This window comes from Thamnophis elegans, chromosome 4 (assembly GCF_009769535.1).
Source record: "Thamnophis elegans isolate rThaEle1 chromosome 4, rThaEle1.pri, whole genome shotgun sequence".
Lineage (NCBI taxonomy): Eukaryota > Metazoa > Chordata > Lepidosauria > Squamata > Colubridae > Thamnophis > Thamnophis elegans.
In genome coordinates this window covers 35735308-35755256 of record NC_045544.1, presented here as the reverse complement: position 1 = coordinate 35755256, position 19949 = coordinate 35735308, and the positions used below count along the sequence as shown (strand labels likewise).

General features: G+C 43.7%; 1 protein-coding gene across 1 annotated transcript in view; it reads right to left on the bottom strand.

Moving 5' to 3' along the window:
* Positions 1-17493, bottom strand: part of SLC35F1 (solute carrier family 35 member F1) — a 231647-nt gene extending 214154 nt beyond the window's left edge. Inside the window, exon 1 of the mRNA XM_032216781.1 lies at positions 16842-17493. Within this exon, the coding sequence (XP_032072672.1) occupies positions 16842-17008 (167 nt within the window). The 5' untranslated portion in view covers positions 17009-17493. The remainder of the gene's footprint in view (positions 1-16841) is intronic.
* Between the last annotated feature and the right edge of the window lie 2456 nt (positions 17494-19949).

Below are 19949 nucleotides of genomic sequence, written 5' to 3'. Positions count from 1 at the left end.
AGCCGCCACCTGGCGGCACAACATATTCTGTGAAAGCCCGCCGTCAAGGCCCTTCTGGAGGAAGTCCAAGACATTAGGAATAGTGGCCTTATCGGGAGAAATGCCAAGAGGAGAGCACCACCAGACAAAGGCCGCCCAGGTGGAATTGTAAATGTGGGTCGTCGATGGACGCCGAGACGCCTCGATGGTACGAATGACCCCGGAGGACAGGTTAGCCCCCCTTAGAAGCCACCGTTCAAGAGCCAGGCACTCAGATGGAGCCACTGGGGCTCCAGGTGAATCAGAGCCCCCTGCAGCAAGACCCACCTCCCCCGAGGATCCTTCATGGAGGGGCCACCGACAGCTGGACCAGGTCTGCGAACCAGGGCCTCCTGGACCAATAAGGGGCCACCACAATGACCAGGGTGCTCTCCGTCACCACATTCCTGACGGTCCCCAGGATGAGGGGAATGGGAGGGAATGCATAAAGAAGGCCCGAGGGCCACCGGCTCCTGAGGGCGTCCGTGCCCTCTGCAGACTGGACTGGAAACGGGTGAAAAACCGAGGAAGTTGGGAGTTCGCAGTCAAGGCAAACAGATCCACCAGAGGAGTCCTGAACCTCTGACAGATCCTCTGAAACAACGACCAGGTGGAGCTGCCACTCCCCATTGTCCAGAGTCGCCCAACTCAGCCAATCCGCCTGGATTTGGAGAGCCGGAGATGTGTTCCGACACCAAGGACAACAGGTGCCTCTCTGCCCAGGCGCCCAGCTGCAGAGCCTCTAGCCAGAGAGCCCGCGAGTGGGTCCCCCCTTGACGATTGATGTGGGCCTTGGTGGCCACGTTGTCCGTCAGTAGAGCACATGACACCCCTCCACCGAGGACTGAAAGTGACGCGGAGCCAGGCGGGCCGCCTTCACTCCAGCCAATTTATGTTGTGGTGGAGATCTGAGGCCATCCACCTGCCCTGAGCCATCTGAGAACCCACCAGGGCCCCCCACCTGAACAGACCCACGTCTGTGGTGACGGTCACCCTGTCCAGCTCCCAGAAGCAGCAGCCCCGCTGAATGGCTGGGGAAAGCCATCACGCCAGAGAGTGGAATTCTCAAACAGTACTTGGACCAAGAAAGACTGAGAGAAAACTGGGCCAGGATTGGAAGGCACCAGTATTTAAGTCTTTGCTCTCAGTCTTTGGACCAATCAGGCTTTGCGAATACCACATGTGACCACTCCCTCCCTTCCTCTGGAAAACTCCGGTTTGCACATTGGGCTGTTTTTCGCCCAAAAACAGCCGAAAATCAGCTGGCCAGTGAGCACATACACACTGGAGCTGACAGGGCAATGCCTCACGTGCCCTCATTTTCACCATCAAATTAAAAGAAATCTGAAGTCTGATAAAAGAAAAGTGAGGGGAATGTGCAGAGGAAAAGCTAGTCCATCACTTTGACAATATGAAAAGCAGATTTGATCTAAAAGTTTTATTCAATAGTTTTCAGAGGGAAACAATTACATCTCCTAAGGAAGACTGGAATGTTACTGCTAAGAAAGGTGAAGTCTTCCTCCCAATGCAAATTTTCCAGAGGTTCTCAAACATTAGGATTAAGGAACAATTTTGTAGGATCCAATCTGGGTCAGTCACTGGGACCAGAGCTTTTGTCTTCTGAGCTTTCGGACTCATGCTGGCGTCCATCTTCAGGGAACTTCTATCTAGTCAAAAGACAAAACCTCTAGTCCCGTTGACTGATCCAGATAGGATCCTGCAATATTATCCTGGGACATGTATATTTGCCTTCATTTATAAATAATAATTTGTCCATTTCAGTCATCAGTGTATTAAACAGACAGATCTTGTGAATTATAAGATCTCAATCTTCTCCTTTGCCTCAAACAATGTCCTTAATCTTCTGTTTTGGATGAACTTAGTACAGAACTGTAAAATCTATCAGTTGTCGTCTCCATGCCTACCTCCATTTTTCCTGTGTTCATCTGGTGCCCTCCACAACTTTTGAATCACAACATCCACAAACCTCTATCAGCAGGGTAACAATCAATGAGGATGGTGGGATATATAATCAGAAACCTTGGAAATTTAAGACAGCCGTCAAAGTTCATCTTCCTGACATCTGCCTCACCCAGCTGCCTGAAGAAAAGTTCTATACACCAAACTAATGTCAGGGTTCCAAACAGCATCCTCAATAAAATGATAGTCTGAGGCTAGAGATTCCTCAAAGTTCTAATTTCCCAGCTGTGCCAACATGGCACTTCTAATAAATTGGAACTTTGAGGAATCTCTAACTTGGACTTTTACTTTATTGAGGATGCTATTTGGAACCCTGGCAACTGCCTTTCCTCCTTTGCTCTGCCCTAATGAGTTACCCTCATCAGCATTCGGGTGTTGATTTATAGGGTTCTTTGCTGTGCTAAGGCGAGGACCACCTCACTAAGAGCCTCAGTGTCTCTCCCCGGCCTGTGAGCAGCAGCAGCAGCAGCAGTGATAAGGACAGAGGCTTCAGCCATCTCAAAGAGACAGATTCACAAAGAGCTCCTCTGATCACTTCTGGCATCTGGTCTTCCCTTCATTAGCACATTAAAGCTGCTCTGTCCATTCTCCCCAGAGTTCTCTATGAAGTCATTTGTGTGCCTGCTCTTTCGAAGCCTCCCCGGTTCAAGAGGCACTAACTAACCCCTTTCCCAAAGCTGAATCTGGGAAAGAGGAAGAGAAATTCCTCCACCTATCACAGGTGGAGGAATTTTTAGAGGGACACGGTGGCTCAGTGGCTAAGATGCCGAGCTTGTCGATCAGAAAGGTCAGCAGTTCAGCGGTTTGAATCCTAGCGCTGCATAATGGAGTAAGCTCCTGTTACTTGTCCCAGCTTCTGCCAATTTAGCAGTTCAAAAGCACATAAAAATACAAGTAGAAAAATAGGGATCACCTTTAGTGGGAAGGTAACAGCATTCTGTGAGCCTTCAGTGTTTAGTCATGCCAGCCACATGACCACGGAGATGTCTTTGGACAGTGCTGGCTCTTTGGCTTTGAAATGGAGATGGGCACCACCCCCTAGAGTTGGGAACGACTAGCACATATGTGCGAGGGGAACCTTTACCTTATCATAGATACCCAGAAAAGCGCAGCTCTTCGGAATATCACGCTAAACAGCACACCTTCATGGGAATTGTCCCATCAAAGGACATGGTCCAAGAAAGCCCTGTCCTTCCCCAGATTCCCGTACACAAATCATTAGGTGTATTTAGGATGCAGTGTTTATTGCCGCTCTATCGCTATTTTGATTCTGAATTGTGCGTAAACATCTCTTACTTCCATACGGAGTTGGATGCTAACAAAGTGTAAAATAAAATACAGGCTAGAGAGAACTTCACTGCATTATACCCAGAGCCGAAGAACATTTAAGTATTGTGCATGACTCTGACAGTCAGAAGTATCTGCAAGGGAGGTCAAGTGGGGGTGGAGGAGAGGGGAGGATAATGAAAGCAGAGCCTATCCATCATGATGCAACTCTGCTCCTTTTGTACATCTGCTTGCATTGCGTGGCACAATGCTGTTTTCATCATGTTGACCAATAGAACAGAAACTGAAGATGCCTCTGATGATAATATCCTTCTACTTGAAAGTCCCATTAACACCGTTTACGTATTGTTCTCCCCCCCCCTTAAGAAGTCATCTCATTTCATCTCTAGCACATATGGAAAAAGATTCCCCTCCACTCCCATTTCAGCAATGTTCCATATTGAATTGTGACAAAAGCTGGGCTGCACAATCCCACAATGACTCTCTGGAAGCCCGCTAGCAACCTTTGTGATTTAAATGTGCATGCGCTGCCTTGTGAGACTTTCTTTTTTTCCCTTTTTTCAGGAAGCAATGGCACAGAAGAGCTTTAAAAAAAACTGCAACCACAAGTTTTAATGCATAAATGACTTGGGGGTATTGTCACATATTTTTCAAAACTCAAGATAACTTTAGCAATTTTTTATTTTTATTTTTTATTTTATTTTTATTTATTTGCTTCCAGGTGGTCTGCAACAAAGGAAATCTCTCCTGGTTTATATAGTTTTCCCTGCTGGGAAGGCAGAATGCATTTCTTTTAAGAGGAAACAAAAAATAATTTCTTTTAAATGAACGAAAAAATATGTTTAGTTAGATTGAAGTTTTAGCTAATCCAAAAATTGACATCTGGGACCTTCTATGTTCTGTTCTGGGTGAAGAATGGAGGCAAGGCCTGAGTGACTTCTAACAGCTCTTTATTCAACACTGTCTGTGAGGCAATATTTCTGGCTCAGCTTCTTTTATAGGGAAGCTGATCAACCCACAACCAATCAGGAGAGAGTATTTTCCTGCTCCAATAGAGGACCAGACTGAGAACTTCAACTGACAACTATATACAATACATAACATACTGCTAGACAACAACTTCTATCAGTAGTCTTTTTGACTGGGGCTTTTGGAAACATCAGACATCATCCAATGAATAACTGTTGCTTCCTTCAGCCCAAACTCCTGTGTCCTGAAGCATCCAATTAAATAGCTTCAGGGAATGTGAAAATGTACAGTGTCTCCTGATATTATCATCGAGCTACAGTGAACAAAGAAAGATTCAATGAACAATCCTGGCTAACTGCTGTTCACAGGAGTTCAGATAAAAAATAGAGAAGGAAATTAGAAATAAACACTGTATTTACATGACAATCACCATTACTTCAAAAAGTTTGCTTCAGAGTGCAGTCCTATTTTCAATGCAAACAGGATGGCAGGGAGTGCTTACTTTACAGCTTCTATCACTGTCATTAATGCTGGATAGTTGTTCCTTCCTTTCTGCCACGTAAGAGACTAAGGTTATTTCCAAACTACGTTTTCCTCACTTGTGGCTTTTCCTTTGCTTCGTACAGCCCCAGTTTTTACAAATTGCAGCTTCTTTTAAAATGCCATCATTTAAATAGCATTGCGTATATTGTGAATTAATATCCTGATATATCTCATCTGATATGTACCAATGGGCAATGATATTGCTCTCTCTTCACCATCCTCTAGGAAGGAAGAGCATTTAGTCCTTAAGATATGAAGCACCTTTGGCCCTTAAGTTATGGCTGAATTATAACTCCTAGCATCTTAGACCACTGGCAGTGCTGATTGGGATCACTGGAGGTTTGATTTAGTGACAGCTGAAGGAGCGCAGATTCTTCATATTACAAATGACTGCTATGTGGTATACAACAGAAGAGAAAGAATTATTTGAAGAAATAAAGGGAAGGAGAAGAACAATTTCTCAAACTGGTCTGCTCCAGATTTCTGAGACTGCAACTTCTGGCATCTTAAGGCAATTTCCTCAGAAAGAGTCTATTTCAAACTGCAAGTATAACTCCCCCACCCCACCCCAAATGGATGAGTCCAGTGGGATGTGAAAAAGAAACAGTTTTAATTGTGGAAATAAACCTTTCCTTGAGCTACAGTACATCAGAAGGGAGATAGCACTGGAGTTCTTAAGCTTTGCAGTGCCGTAACTCCCTAAAAGAATAAATGAGTTTGTCTGGCCTTTCCTGCCCATCAATAAAATTGTCAGACTGCTCCGATAAGGCCCAGCTATATATGTGCTAGCTGTATATACAGACAAAGCTAAATCACTGTAAGAATTCTCCCTCAACTCATTCCTTCAATGGTCTTTTACTCATAGCAATGTCTGCTGCAGTGGGTCTAGGACAGGGGTGTCAAACTCGTGGGTCGGATGAGTCACACACTGGCCATGCCCACCCCCTTTTAGCAAAGGGGGGGGAGTCACAATATGTCATGTGATGACAATGTGATGATGAGAGTTTGACACCCATTTTCCAGGACATCTCACCGTAGCCAACTCACCATGGCCACCTCATTGTGGCCAACTAGCTGTGGCTAACCTGGGGCAGCCATTTCTTAAAAATAATGATATACTAGTATATATATTTTAGGGCTCTATTTATCACATTATCATACAACTACTGAATTTTCAGATGACATGATAGAAGAGGTTCTGAGCACATGCAACCCTGTCTTACTTGGACACAAATTGTTTATGTTCACATATAAGGTCTTACAAAAGACTCCCCCCAAATATACTTACTACCTAATTCTGAAGTTCTGACAGCCACACCCACACACCCTACAGTCACACATTATGGACACTTAGCAACCAACCCACATTTATGGCCATTTGCAGCAGCCTGTGGTCACATGACCACAATTTATGTCATTTTTGCTCAAAACCAGGATTTACTTCCAATTTTTGGCAAAAATACCCCATAGTGAACATTGTGAACAATGGTCTACTTAATGAACATAGCATTGCTTTATAACTGCAGTATTTGTTTTATGATCGCTACAAAAGAGGTTATAAATTTAATTAAATAAATAATAATAAACAAACAAACAACAAAGTCAATCTTGCCTCCCAAACCAAACCAAATGCCTCTCCACTTTCCTAAATTAAGAAAGGTTGATCACATTAGGAATGGGGGAAGTGTCACGAGAGTTATAAATGGAAGGCTGTGTGGGTGAGTTTCAATTCTACGACTGAAAACTGGTCTAAACATAGTCTCACAAGCCCATTTTCTTCAGTTCTATATTCAGCTTCCTATGTATTGTGCACCTGACTCTAGTTAGAGCCCAAAATATGTTCATCCCTATATTTACATATTTAGTTGCCATCACTTTTTCATCTGTTGAAAAAGTTCTTAGTTTGCTTGGAGTCCAAATCTCAAACCACGGTGTGCAATCCTTTATACACTCCTGAACCTTATTAATTTTACACAGAACAATCAAAGTTCAAACATAGCTTCTGATGCTGCCAAAAGAGAAGGATAAGCAATGTGATATAAAAGAGGCTTCAAATTCATACTTTTCCCAGTGCCCTAATGGGAGATGAAATTAAAGAGCTCTTTGTTCCCTCTTTGCACAAAATCGCATCAGAAGATCATTCTTTTATTTTGCACAAGAAAGCTCAAGTGTTCAAGGTTAGGAGCATTCATTGTGTAAGACTTGCAAAGGCAAACCCATCCGATCTTCAAGTTTCTTTTAATTAACAGAAGAAATACTATACAGATGGCTGCTTGCCTTACTAACTGGTTGAGTTTGCTGACCAGTATACCCCATTGTTACAAATTTTGTTTCTTTTTAAAAAACAATAAATGCATCGTAGTTAGAATTATTTCCCTCCCCCTCAAAATACTCTTTGTTTACATGTTTTTAAATAACAGGTCTGGAAATCTGAATATCATATTTCTGGCAAGGACCATAAATATCCCTGTTTGGCCATATTGGGAATCCTAATGTGATTTCAATGGAGAGTCACTCCCGGACATCAAATCACTTCAGTTGGCTTTCTACAATTTAGTCTAAATTAAAAGAAATTTATCTATAATTTCAGTAAGTCCATACAACTGTAGACAGATTTTCTGACTTAGATAGAAATACTTAGTATTGGTAAGACTGCTGTGGCAACTAATTTGTGAGAAACCAGCAACTACTATGAGAAACAATGTTGTATAATAACTGTGAAGCATCCATAATTCGATTCAAAATTCTCATTTTAATTCTTTTTTTTCTTCCTGGCATTTTTCTCACAAGTGTAACATGAACTTTTTCAGGATGTTGTTCCATGAGTTGTAACAGGAATTGATCAACTGACTGATCATCTCAGCCTGATACTGTGAGTTGAAAAAGAATACTTTATTTTTCTTTAATTGTAATAATAATTCAAAGTTTGATCATAGTGAGTAAGGCTGTCTTGTTCCCATGGCTTTTCCAAAAAAAATCAGTGAAAGAGACTTAGTGAGACTCAGCTAATTTAAGACTTTTAAAAATATTTTCAGCTTTTATTTTTAGCTTTTTGGTATAGATTATCACTAAGTTTTATTTTCTAGAATAAAGCTACATACTGGAATACTTTATCTCCTGATTCATGGATTCATGACCTGCATTTCAGAGGTCTTAGAAGATTTGAATGGACACGTGTGTGTGTGTTTTTTTTGTCTCTGTGTGTGTGTGTACTATTAGCATAGAGTTCAGGGCATTGAAGAGAAGCCTTCAATTTAAAATTACCTTATTTCAGTGGTGGGATTCCAATAATTTAACAACTGATTCTCTGCCCTAATGACCAGCTGAGTAGGTGGGGCTTGGTGGTCATGTGACTGTGTGGGTGTAGCCAACTCAACATCACTCACATTGATGAGCGCTTCGCCTTAGCAGTTAAAATGTAATAAGGGTTAACCAGAGAGGCAGTTTCTGTAAGCAGGGCAATAAAGATTAGGCTAGAAACAAGACCAGAATGTTTCCTTCCTGCCTTCCTTATAGGATTAGCCCTGTAAAGTGCGAAAAAACCAAGATGAGATCTGAACTGCTTAGAAAGTTAATAACCGGTTCTCTGGAATAGGTGCGAACTGGCTGAATCCCACCACTGTCTTATTTTAATTAAGATTTTAAATGATGGATTTAAACAAGAAAATACAGTGCTAAATTTATATGTCAAGAAACAGTATCTACAATCTAATTTTTTTCAGATATTCAGCCAAAGTACTGTCCTGAGTTTTAAACACTCAGAATTTTAGCAATGAAACTGGATTTCTCTGGATGCCTCCTCACAAGCCCTATGGCAGGAGTCGCCAAACTTAAATTGACTTCTGGAAGTTGTAGTCCACAAGCCTTAAATTTACTAAGTTTGGAGAGCCCTGTTGTAAGGTTTTGCTTAGCAAAGTTGAGGTGGAAGGTACAAATTATGTTTAGATAATCAACCAGTTAACTTTAATTAGCAGGGCAGAATAGAGTACAATAGAGTAGCTTAGAATAGAATAGAATTCTTTATTGACCAAATGTGATTGGACTCACAAGGAATTCATCTTTGGTGCATATGTTCTCAGGGTACATAAAATACTATTCTTTCTATTCTTGCTTCTGGAATCTTGTCATTATTTGAAAGCTGATTGTTAAGTATGGAGAGCATCCAGGAACACACTGATATTACAATCAAGAACCTGGCAAATCTAAAAATTGATATTAGAAATACATAATGTTTTTAATTTCTACATATTTGTTGAGGTACAGTATGTACCGCATTTTATAAAGTGCTGAAAATGGGAGAACAAAACAAGATTTGAGAGGATGAATAATATCATGTTCATCAATAATATGATAGTCATGTTCAACTTAATGACTCTTCAGCACCCTATTAAACAGTTTTGGAGGAAATCTATAATTTTATTTTTTTTGTTTTTTAACATTCCACCTTTATTATTTTTATAAATGACTCCAGGCCACAAACATATCCAACACCTCCCTCCTCCTATTTTCTCTACAACAACTCTGAGAAGTCAGTTGGGTTGAGTGAAAGTGACTGGCCCAAGTCATTCAGCGGCTTTCACAGTTAAGGCGAGAATTGTACTCATGGTCTCCAGCGTTACAGCCTGGTGCCTTAACCATATACTGTATCATTTTTAGGATAAAGAATTCAAAACCATTTTTAATTTTGAAAACAGCCGCTTGCTATGGAATTTGGGATATTACTTATCTCAGTTAATTATTATCTGCTTTCACTCTGTTACTTGTAGGAAAGTAGAGTAAACTGACACTTGAAGTTTCTAATCCAGTTATTAGACTGCTAGCTGACCCCTTCTAATAGTATTGCTAGGCTCAAATCTGCCTCACTCTAATGCCTTCCAGATGTGTACGATTTCATCTCCCATAGCCCAACACATCTGGAGGCCACCAGTTTGAGAAAGTTCTTTAGTCTTAGTAATTAGGAGATGGCACGTAGAAATATTACAAGTGGAATCGGGTACAAAATTTTATAGTGTGCAATTTTCCTGTTCGCTAGTCAGGTTGGTCATGCTCTCCTCCATTGCATCTTATACCCCTGACAGCAAACCTATAGCACACGTGCCAGAGGTGGCACACAGAGCCCTCTCTGGGGCATGTGCGCCATCACCAGCTGGTCTTTGGGTTTCCGGTGCTCCGACACATGCACATGCACGCGTGTTCTGGTTTGGGCACCCGGTGCCGAAAAAGTTCACCATCACTGTCCTATACTATTTCAACCTGCAGCATCTAGACTAGGTGTGCTTAGATCTGGCCCACAGGACCACCCTGGAAACAGTGAAGGACCAGCCCGTGATGCCTCTGCCAGCAAAAACAGGCTCCCAATCTCTGTTTTCAACTGGGACAGCTTCCTGCAATCCTCTGCCAGCAAAAATGGAGCTTTCAGCCCTCCCGAGCTCAGATTTCACTGGCAGAGGGTTGCAGGAGGCTGTCCCAGCTGAAAACGGATATTGGGAGCCCATTTTTGCTGGCAGAGCACTCGGATCCCCACAGGACCCCTGACATGAGTGACATCAATCTGGCAATGCGCACCCTGCCCCCCAGGTCAAACACAACCCTGATGTGGCCCTCAATTAAATCAGGTTTGACACCCCTGATCTAGACAGTATTCAAAGGGAGCCCTCTCTATTCTCACCATTTCTTTTGAGATCTATCCCTTCACAGGATAATGTGGGAGTTGACAAACTGGTATCATGATGTAATCAGATTTATTTGTTTATTTTTCTGTACCACCCATCTCCCTCAAGAGGGACTGTGGCCGATGTGCAATAAAACGTTAAAATATAAAACAATACGCCTAAAAGTTAAAAATTCTAAGGAAAGAGGAAAGAGATTACAATTAGTTAAAAGTTGAAGTGAGGATTTGGGAGGGTCTAAACAACCCACAACTGTGTGCTCCCCTGCAGAAAATTCCATCAGGCAGGGCAATGGCAGAGAAGGCTCTCTTTCTAGTTCCCACCAGTTGGAATTCTTTAGCTGACAGGCTATGCAATATACCCTTCCTGCCAGACTGGGTGGAACAGGCTGGGGTAATGGGATGAAGGAGGCTTCATAGGTAGCCTGGCCCAATGCCCTGCAGGGCTTTATGCTGTAGTTCACAACCAATGTGATCACCCGCTTTACAGCTGTCACAACTCACAACTGTAATTTGCCAGGCTCATCCAGTCCAGTAAAAGGCTAGGTTGGCATTTATTTTAGTTCAAGGAGCTATCAATTACTATAACTGTTAAGCAATAAAAGGGAAATTTATTCCAGGCACAAGAAAGAATGCTAGGGTGGAATGTGAAGCAAGGGCAAGAAAGAATGAATATATTAATTCCATGTACAGCCCTCTGGAGCCAGAACCTTGAATAAAATTTTCAGACGGATGTACGTATATTCAATCAATAATGTCTGTGGTAGTTCAGGTCCCTCTCTCTCCCTCTCCTGCTTCTACTCCCTCTCCCCCTCTCTCTCCCTCCCTTCCTCCCCCCCTCTCTCTGTTATACACACACACACCAGGGGTGAGTTCTGGCTGCTGCTACTGCCAGTTTGCTCAGGGATGTGCTGTGCATGTGCGTACTTGATGTGTGCTATGCGTGCCCTGGAGAGAACCGGTTCGGGGGCATGGCATGCCGAGTTACTACCTACTCGACCAAACTGGTCCGAACCGGTAGGAACTCACCTCTGACACACAGTATACATATACATACACAAATATACACAATTTTTTAATATCTTCCTAAAACTTCATTAAAAAAAAGATAGCACAAATGACTATATAATATCAATACAAATTTGAAGAAATGCTTGGGAAATTAAATTGCGCTCCCTTATGCAATCATTTTTAAACTAGGAGTGAGGCTTAATTAAGACTCCATACTCTGTTCACTGAATGATAAGATTTGAAATATCAACTTTAAAAAAACTCTTTAAGAGTTATTATTTCTACGTTATTGAAAAATGTTGCATTCAATCTCAAGGTAGGTAATTTAGTGCTTGCTGAATAGTTTTCAATTTATTCATCACATTTCTATAGCACCCATCTCACCTAAATGAATCTGGGCAGTTTAGAATTAAAACATGTCACAAGATATAAAAGCATAAATAAGAACAAAGTTAATAGAATTAAAAGATAGGCTAACGGTATTAAAAGTTAAAAAGCTAAAAAGGTAGAGATAACATCTTCATGACACCAACTAATTACATGTTCCATTATTCTCTCTCTAACTCTCTAATTGTAGTAGTCTGGCTTGAGTATATAGGTATATAGGCATCTAAATGGCAGCATTCATATAATACCCTTTTCTCTTCCACTCTTATTTACCATAACTCTTCCTACCCTCTTCTCTTCCACTCTTATTTACCATAACTGTTGTTAGCGTGACATGAGTCCCCTCGGGGAATAGGGCGGCATACAAGTTTAATAAAATCAAATCTAAATAATGCAACTTACAATTATCTCTAGCAATAGCTCATTGGATTAAAAGTTCTATTTCAGAGTTTGAGTTCCAATTTTGCTCTGGAGATGAGCAGTGGTTAATACTGTTTATGGCTGGTTATCATGAGAGTGAAATGACTGCTATATGATGGATCATCCTATGAGAGGAATAGAAAGTAATCCATAAGCTAGCCATATGTCAAACAGCCAAAACTGGGATTTGATTACGATAGATGGCTTGGATCAGAATATCCTCATTCACACAGAGTTAAGCAGCATGCCTTTAAGTCAGAATGAATTATCTTCTATATAGAGTTCAGCTCAGCATTTCCTTTGCAGAAAATACAAAAACTGATGTTCATAAAGATCTCTTGTTATTCACGAAACTCAGAGGCACTCTAACTTTGGAATCCAGTATGTACAAGACTCCTCTTTAGATATGAAAACAGTACAGCTACTATGTGACGGTTGCAGGAGGTGGGAGTGGGAGGCACCGTTCTTCGGTGGTTCTCCTTCTACCTCTCGGACAGGTCACAGTTGGTGTTGGTTGGGGGGCAGAGGTTGACCCCTAGGCCCCTAAATTATGGAGTGCCGCAGGGCTCGGTCCTGTCCCCCCTCCTATTTAATATCTACATGAAGCCTCTGGGTGAGATCATACGGCGGCACGGGATTAACTACCATCAATATGCGGACGATACACAATTGTATCTGTCCGCCCCGTGCCAACTCAGTGAAGCGGTAGAAGTGATGTGCCAGTGCCTGGAGGCTGTTAGGGTCTGGATGGGAACGAACAAGCTTGCACTCAATCCCGACAAGACTGAATGGCTATTGATGTTCCCTCCCAAAGATTGGCACACTATTCCATCTCTCAGGCTAGGGGGTGAAATTATACACCCCTCAGAGAGGGTTCGCAATTTGGGAGTCCTCCTGGACCCACAGCTGACTTTAGATCGCCATTTGTCAGCTGTGACCAGGGGGGTCTTTGCCCAGGTTCGCCTGGTGCACCAATTACGACCTACCTAGACCGGGAGGCCCTTCAGATAGTCACTCACGCCCTCGTCACCTCAAGACTGGATTACTGTAATGCGCTCTACATGGGGCTGCCCTTGAAAAGTGTTCGAAGACTTCAGCTAGTCCAGAATGCAGCCGCGCGAGCGATTATGGGTGCACCCAGGTACACCCATGTTACACCTATCCTCCGCGAGCTGCACTGGCTACCCATTGGTCTCTGGACACGCTTCAAGGTGCTAGTCGTTACTTATAAAGCCCTGCATGGCATCGGACCTGGGTACCTGAGAGACCGCCTCCTGCCAATTACCTCCCAAAGACCGATTCGATCTCACAGGCTTGGCCTTCTCCGGGTTCCATCGGCCAGCCAATATCGGCTGGCAATCCCCCGGGGTAGAGCCTTCTCTGTTGCTGCGCTCTGGAATGAGCTCCCCGTGGGGATCCGGATCCTTACTACCCTCCCGGCCTTCCATAAAGCTACCAAGTCCTGGCTGTTCCGGCAGGCTGGGGGCTGTTGAAATATCCAGCCCCGCCTCAATTGTCAATGTTGTGCATTTTTAAATTCTTTGTATTGTCTTATTTATTTCCCTTTCCCTGTTTATTGTGAGCTGCCTGGAGTCCTTCGGGAGTGAGCAGCATACAAAACTAATAAACAACAACAAACAAACAAACAAGCAACAAATTTGCCATGCACACTGAATTGAAAGTCAGGTAAACAAACATAATTCTCTGGACACACAGCATGCTATGTCCAAACTTGATGAGATAGTTCATTCAACAAGCTAAGGCAATGACTTGATCAAGACAACATGCTGAACCATACTCAACCCCAACCCACACCTATTTCAGGTTTGCCTAACAGGTTTTTCAAACCTCGTCAGGATTTGTGGAACTGAACCCTGATAGTCCTCCAAAGGAATGGACTACAACTGCACCATCCCAGATAACTGGCCTTATTATGGCTGGCATCTCCCAGCATGGTACTAAATATAAATGTTGCAGAAACAGAATCCTACATTCATAAACAGCAGAATGTTCATAGATTTAACATGACTAAATAAGTTGCTTCATAGCAGTCTTATACATGTAGCATATGGGTCCCCAATCTCCGGTCCATGGATTAACACCCGTCCGCAGCATGCCAGAAACCAGATCACGCAAACATGTGAAGCCCCATCTGTGGGATGTAGAAAGCACATGAAACAACGCCTCCTCCAGTCTGCAGAAAAACTCTCTCCCTAGAACCAGTCCCTGGTGCCCAAAAGCTTGGAGGGGTGGAAGCACTGATGTAGCAGATCTGCTTACTACAGAGTAGTATATTGGGAGACTCAAATTTTAAAACCTGGTGCTTTTCTTCAATTGTTTTGAATTAAAAGACTTTGGGCCATTCTTTATTCCCAGCCTTAAAGTCATAAACATGTGTTCTACATTCACATAAAAATCCTGTCTGGTCTGACAATCAATGACTCCCAATTCATCAGCTTCAGCCTTTACAAACTGGGACTTAGAGAACCAGAGTCTAACAATAGTGCAGGATCACAAGTTGCCCATTTCTGAGACAAAAGAAGGTATTTGGTTTCCCATCAAATGGGGATACAAGGCCCATATGCTCACTTTTCATGAAACAATGGCTACCTAAAATAGTCTTGTCCCATTTTAATATGGAAATTATAATAAAGCTAAATGGTACACTTTAATGATCAAATAATGAATGCTCCTCCCAAATGTTTCCACCTCATCCATATGTGATATTGGTCTCATCCTCAGCCCAATCCCCAAAATGTTAGGTGACACTCATGGCCATCAAAAGGTTGCCTACCTCAATCTAGAATCAAGGAATTCCCAAGAAAGTCTGTGTGTCACACAAGAAGATACCATTAAGGAGATTATTCAAAATAATCTATTCATTTTCTCCATCAGACATACAACAAATAAACTGAGGAGTTACCATTTGAAAGAGATTACAGTTTTAAACTCAATTGATCTTGAAACAGAGATTCTTTTGTAAATTTGTGCAATTCCTTTCCCATATTTTTCCCTTATTTGTTATTGGTTACCTGCCCAGGCAATCTTAACTTTGCCTCACCAACATGTTCTTTGTATGTTATACATTCAGATCATTCTGACAATGAGAATTTTCCTCTTTCAAGAACAGGCAGACTTGAACTAATGTGAGTCCCATGAAAGTGTCAGGAAGCAAAAAGCTTCATTTGTTTGGAATACTAAAAATAACCACAATGCATACTATTGAATAAATCTAATCAACTTGGATGGGCTTCCAAATCCTTCCCTCTTCATGTTCCTGTCTCAAATAATCCAAACTGGGCATAAATTCCTTGGAGATTTCCCCAGAGACCTGAAATGGCACCGCACAATCATTTCCCACTGCTGAGGATTTTCACAAGAAAAGAAGGAAATGAAGCTATATTATTCCAGATCCACAGCTTAAGCTACAGAAAAGATTCCTGGTAGTGTAGAAAAGGCTGCTTAAAAAGATCTTTTTCTTAGAGATTTAACAAAATTCCTGAGCATCTCACAAATGCTATACTTCCCCAACCAAACATGATCTTTTCTCACAGCCAGGATCAAAAGAAGACACTCTGGTCATAAATAGAGAAGCTTTGCCTTCATCCCTATGCAAGGAAAGGAACTCCGCAAGAGTTAGCCTTTCCAGTCTGCATTCCTGCCCTGCTTCAGGATATCTGGATCAAGTTTCCCTTGCACTTTGCAAGATGCACACAGACACAAAAGCAGGAAGAGAAGCTAGTTTTCCCAAAACATCTACCACAGTGTAAAAACGTTTGGGCTCTTCCACTGTGTTTAGCTAAGTTGAAGGATTGAAAAAGAAAAGAAAAGAAAAGAAAAGGGCAGGACATTGATTTTGCTGCCATCCCATATTTTCTTCTGGTGAGGATGTATCTGTGGGCTGCAATCAGTATTATTTTAATGCTGCTTCCAAAAAATCAGGCTTCCATTTTGCCCCTTTCCCAAGCACCAGCTAGCCCCAAGCACCAACTAGCTAGCGTTTTCAGAAGGATCCACTTAACAAGCTACCCTCCATCATGACAGATGCTCTTTAATCAAAGCCACCGTGCTGAAGAAAATGGATGACCCTTTCTGTCACACCATCCCTGCCCACAGAAACTCTTAAACAAAAGCACCCAGCCTGAGTCTTCTTCTCCTCCAGTGGGAACTCCGTTGGATGCATTGGTGCCCCCGGGCGTTTTCTACTAGGGCTTGCACTCGGCTAGGATTTTATAGGGTTGCGATTCGTTTCCAGTTCAGGCCAGGGCCGACCTCCGGCTACTCCGAACATGTGCAGAGTACTCTTCTCTTACAATGCCCGATTCAGCCCCACCCACCCAGCCGATGTGGAGAAGGGATTAGGGAAGGCGCAGGGCGCTTGAATCAGCGTTTTAACAGATCGTCAAAATGCACACACATACACATGCACCCCACATTGTTAGGATGCTGGGTCTGAATGGCCCTTTCTGCCGTTCTCGCTCCCCTTCCAAGAAAGGCGACCTTTGCGGAGGGGACTATCGTGGCCGGGATGCGTGCGGCACGCTCCAAGCCAGCTCACCTGTTAAACACTTTACGGATCTTCTGGCGCACACTGGAGGAAGGCGGGGCGGAGATGCAGCTCCGGCCGCCGCCACCGCCGCCGATGCCCTCGGGAGGCAGATTTTCAATGGTCGCCACGACATGGTTGGGCTGCTGCTGCTGCTGCTGCTGATCCGGAGAAATCATCGCGGTGGGGCTGGCGATCAGAAGAGTGCAGCAGGGCGCATCGTGCGCCGCCCGGCCGCCGAGGCGAGAATCCCGCGGAAGATCCAGAGAAAGCGCCCGCGGGGGCGGCTGCGGGGGCTCGCGCGCTTCTCTTTGGGGCTCCAGCTCCAGGCGCCGCCGCCGCACGCCTCAGGGCTGCTCGGCCATGGAGTGAAGGGGGTGGTTTGAGGGGCTTTTTGGGGGGAGGGGGTTTGCCTTCAGTTACAGCCTCCCCGCTCCTTCCCCAGCAGCAGCAAGTGTCCGCCAACGAGGGGTGCGGCGAGCAATCGGAGTGATGGCAGCCGCGGGAACCTCGAGGGGGCTGCCTGGCTCTTCTTTTGTCTCTCCGCAGCTCAGCCCAGCCCAGCCCAACCCAGCCGGTGTCTCGCTTTCTCTGTCTCGCTCTCTCTCCCTCTTTCTTTCTCCTTCTCGGCGAAGCGCGATCAGGTGCAGCGCTTCGCTCGGCGCTGTCTGCACAGCCCGGTCGAGGGAGCCGCCTCTGCGCGCGCACGGAACAGGGGAGCTCTTCGCGGCAGAGTGCGGCTGCAGACAAGCCGAGCCGAAGCCGCCCGCTCCGTGCGTCCCCCTCCCCGTCTCCCCCCCACACCCCACCTCCAGTTCAGTTGCGCCCACTAGAGGGAGCAGACAGGATTGGACGCCCTCACCTTCCCATCCGCTATCTTTCCCCCTTTGCCCTCCTTTCCCTTTCGGAATTGTTTGCCGGGAGTTGTAGTTTCCTGCGGTGCTCAGGTGCTCAAACTCTCCGCTTACCTTCAGAACCTCTGGTCCTTGGACAGCTCCCAGCATCCACAACGGCACTGGCGAACGGGGGCGTAAGGGCAGAAGAGAAAGAAGCTAAAGAGTTCAGTCCCAAAGGTGCTTTTTCTGGAGGCAACGGGACGTTTTGTTTTTTATTTGAAGAAGAAAAGACAAGGAAAAAAAAAACAAGATGCCCAGTTGTCTCCAGAAAAAGCACCTTTGGGACAACCATGACCTGGATGACTGAGAATTTACAGGCTAAAGAATAAGCTTATATGCTGGCAATAAAGTCCACTTGCTGGGATGCATTGTGTGTGGTCTGTATAGTGGTTCTGTGTGATAATTTTACTATTCGTTGTTGTTAGTTGCGAAGTTGTGTTCGATCCATCATGACCCATGGACAACGTTCCTCCATGCCTTCCTGTCCTCTACCATCCCCCAGAGTCCATTTAAGCTCATGCTTACTGCTTTAGTGACTCCATCCAGCCACCTCATTCTCTGTCCTCCCCTTCTTCTTTTGCCCTCAATCTTTCCGAGCATTAGGCTCTTCTCCAGTGACTCCTTCCTTCTCATTTGGTGGCCAAAGTATTTGAGTTTCATCTTCAGCATCTAGTCTTCTAAAGAGCAGTCAGGGTTGATCTTTTCTAGGACTGACTGGTTTGATCACCTTGCAGTCCAAGGGACTCGCAGGAGTCTTCTCCAGCACCATAGTTCAAAAGTCTCAATTCTTTGGGGCTCAGCCTTTCTTATGGTCCAACTTTCACAGCAACTGGGAAAACCATAGCTTTGACTATACTGTACTAATTTTACTATAGACTTCAGTTAACTCCCCAAAAGACTGCTTTTAAAAAAAAAAATCAAGCTGAGATAATAGTAGGGAAAAAAGGTCTGGTAGAGAGAAACGATGTTAAAACAGAATCACGGAGCATGTGTTTGATTCACGTGTAAGCTGTATTTGATCCATAGAGTGGGGAAGAGACATAGGGGAAGTTGCTGGGTGTCTCTCAAAGTTATCTGCAAGGTTTTCTTGCAGTGGCGCTCTGGGTGTTGGATAAAAATTGCACCTGGACCCCCTGCACAAAACGATCTCCCTGTCTTACAACTTTCTCTGATTTACTGGGGAAACATCTGGGAATGAGGCCCTTCTGGAAGCACAGCAGAATTAAGGATATGTTGCAGAAAGAAAAGGAAGGGTGGCTTCCTGTGTATTTCTGACTCAGGAACCACAGCTGGGTTGGATTTGTGGAGAACTAACCTCAACTCACAACATAAGAGAACTTTGTGGGGGGGGGGTTACACGTGTGGTGCTGACATAGGTGAAGGAAAGTGTGCAAGAGAAACAAAAGTCTTGCTTCCACAAACAGGCAGATGACATCTGGGTTGGAGCATCGGTTCCACCACAAATCCGCGTAGACTAAAGCGCGCTCAACGAAAGCGCGTACGTGACATCATCACAGCGCAACGAAAACGGCACGCTGTGAGCGGTAAACTTAAAATTAACGCGTAAATCTAAACCTAACCCCCCAAACCTAACCCTAAACCTAACCCTAAGCCTAACCCTTAATCTAACCCTAAACCTAATCCTAAACCTAACCCTTAACCTAACGCTAAACCTAACGCTAACCCTTAACCTAACCCTAAACCTAACCCTAACGCTTAACGTAACCCTAAACCTAACCCTAACCCTTAACCTAACCCTAACCCTAACCCTAAACCTAACCCTTACCTTTATGTGAATCAGCTTGCTTTAATTTAATTTTAATTTTAATTTAATTTATTTTTAATTTTATTTGTCGCGCTGCTGATGACGTCACGTACGCGCTTTGATCGGGCGCACTTTTGTGGAGCATCAGGTGCCAACCATTGAGTCTTGTAGGAAGATTCTCTCCCTTCCCCAAAGCTGTTCTTGAATAAGGCTCCTTTGCATGGCAATAAGAACAGCACTTGCGGTGTGAGTACTTGGATTATTTCCATCTTTATTTATTTGTTAATTTACTTATTACATTCTGTGTTTCTGAATAGCTGATTTCAGCTTTATTTGAATCTGTGGGGATTTTTTTATTTAAAAAAACAACTAATTCAGCAATTGAAGTTATTGTGAACCATTAGGACATATTTTATTACTGAAAATGGCATATCAGTTAAAAATAACAATATTAATGTG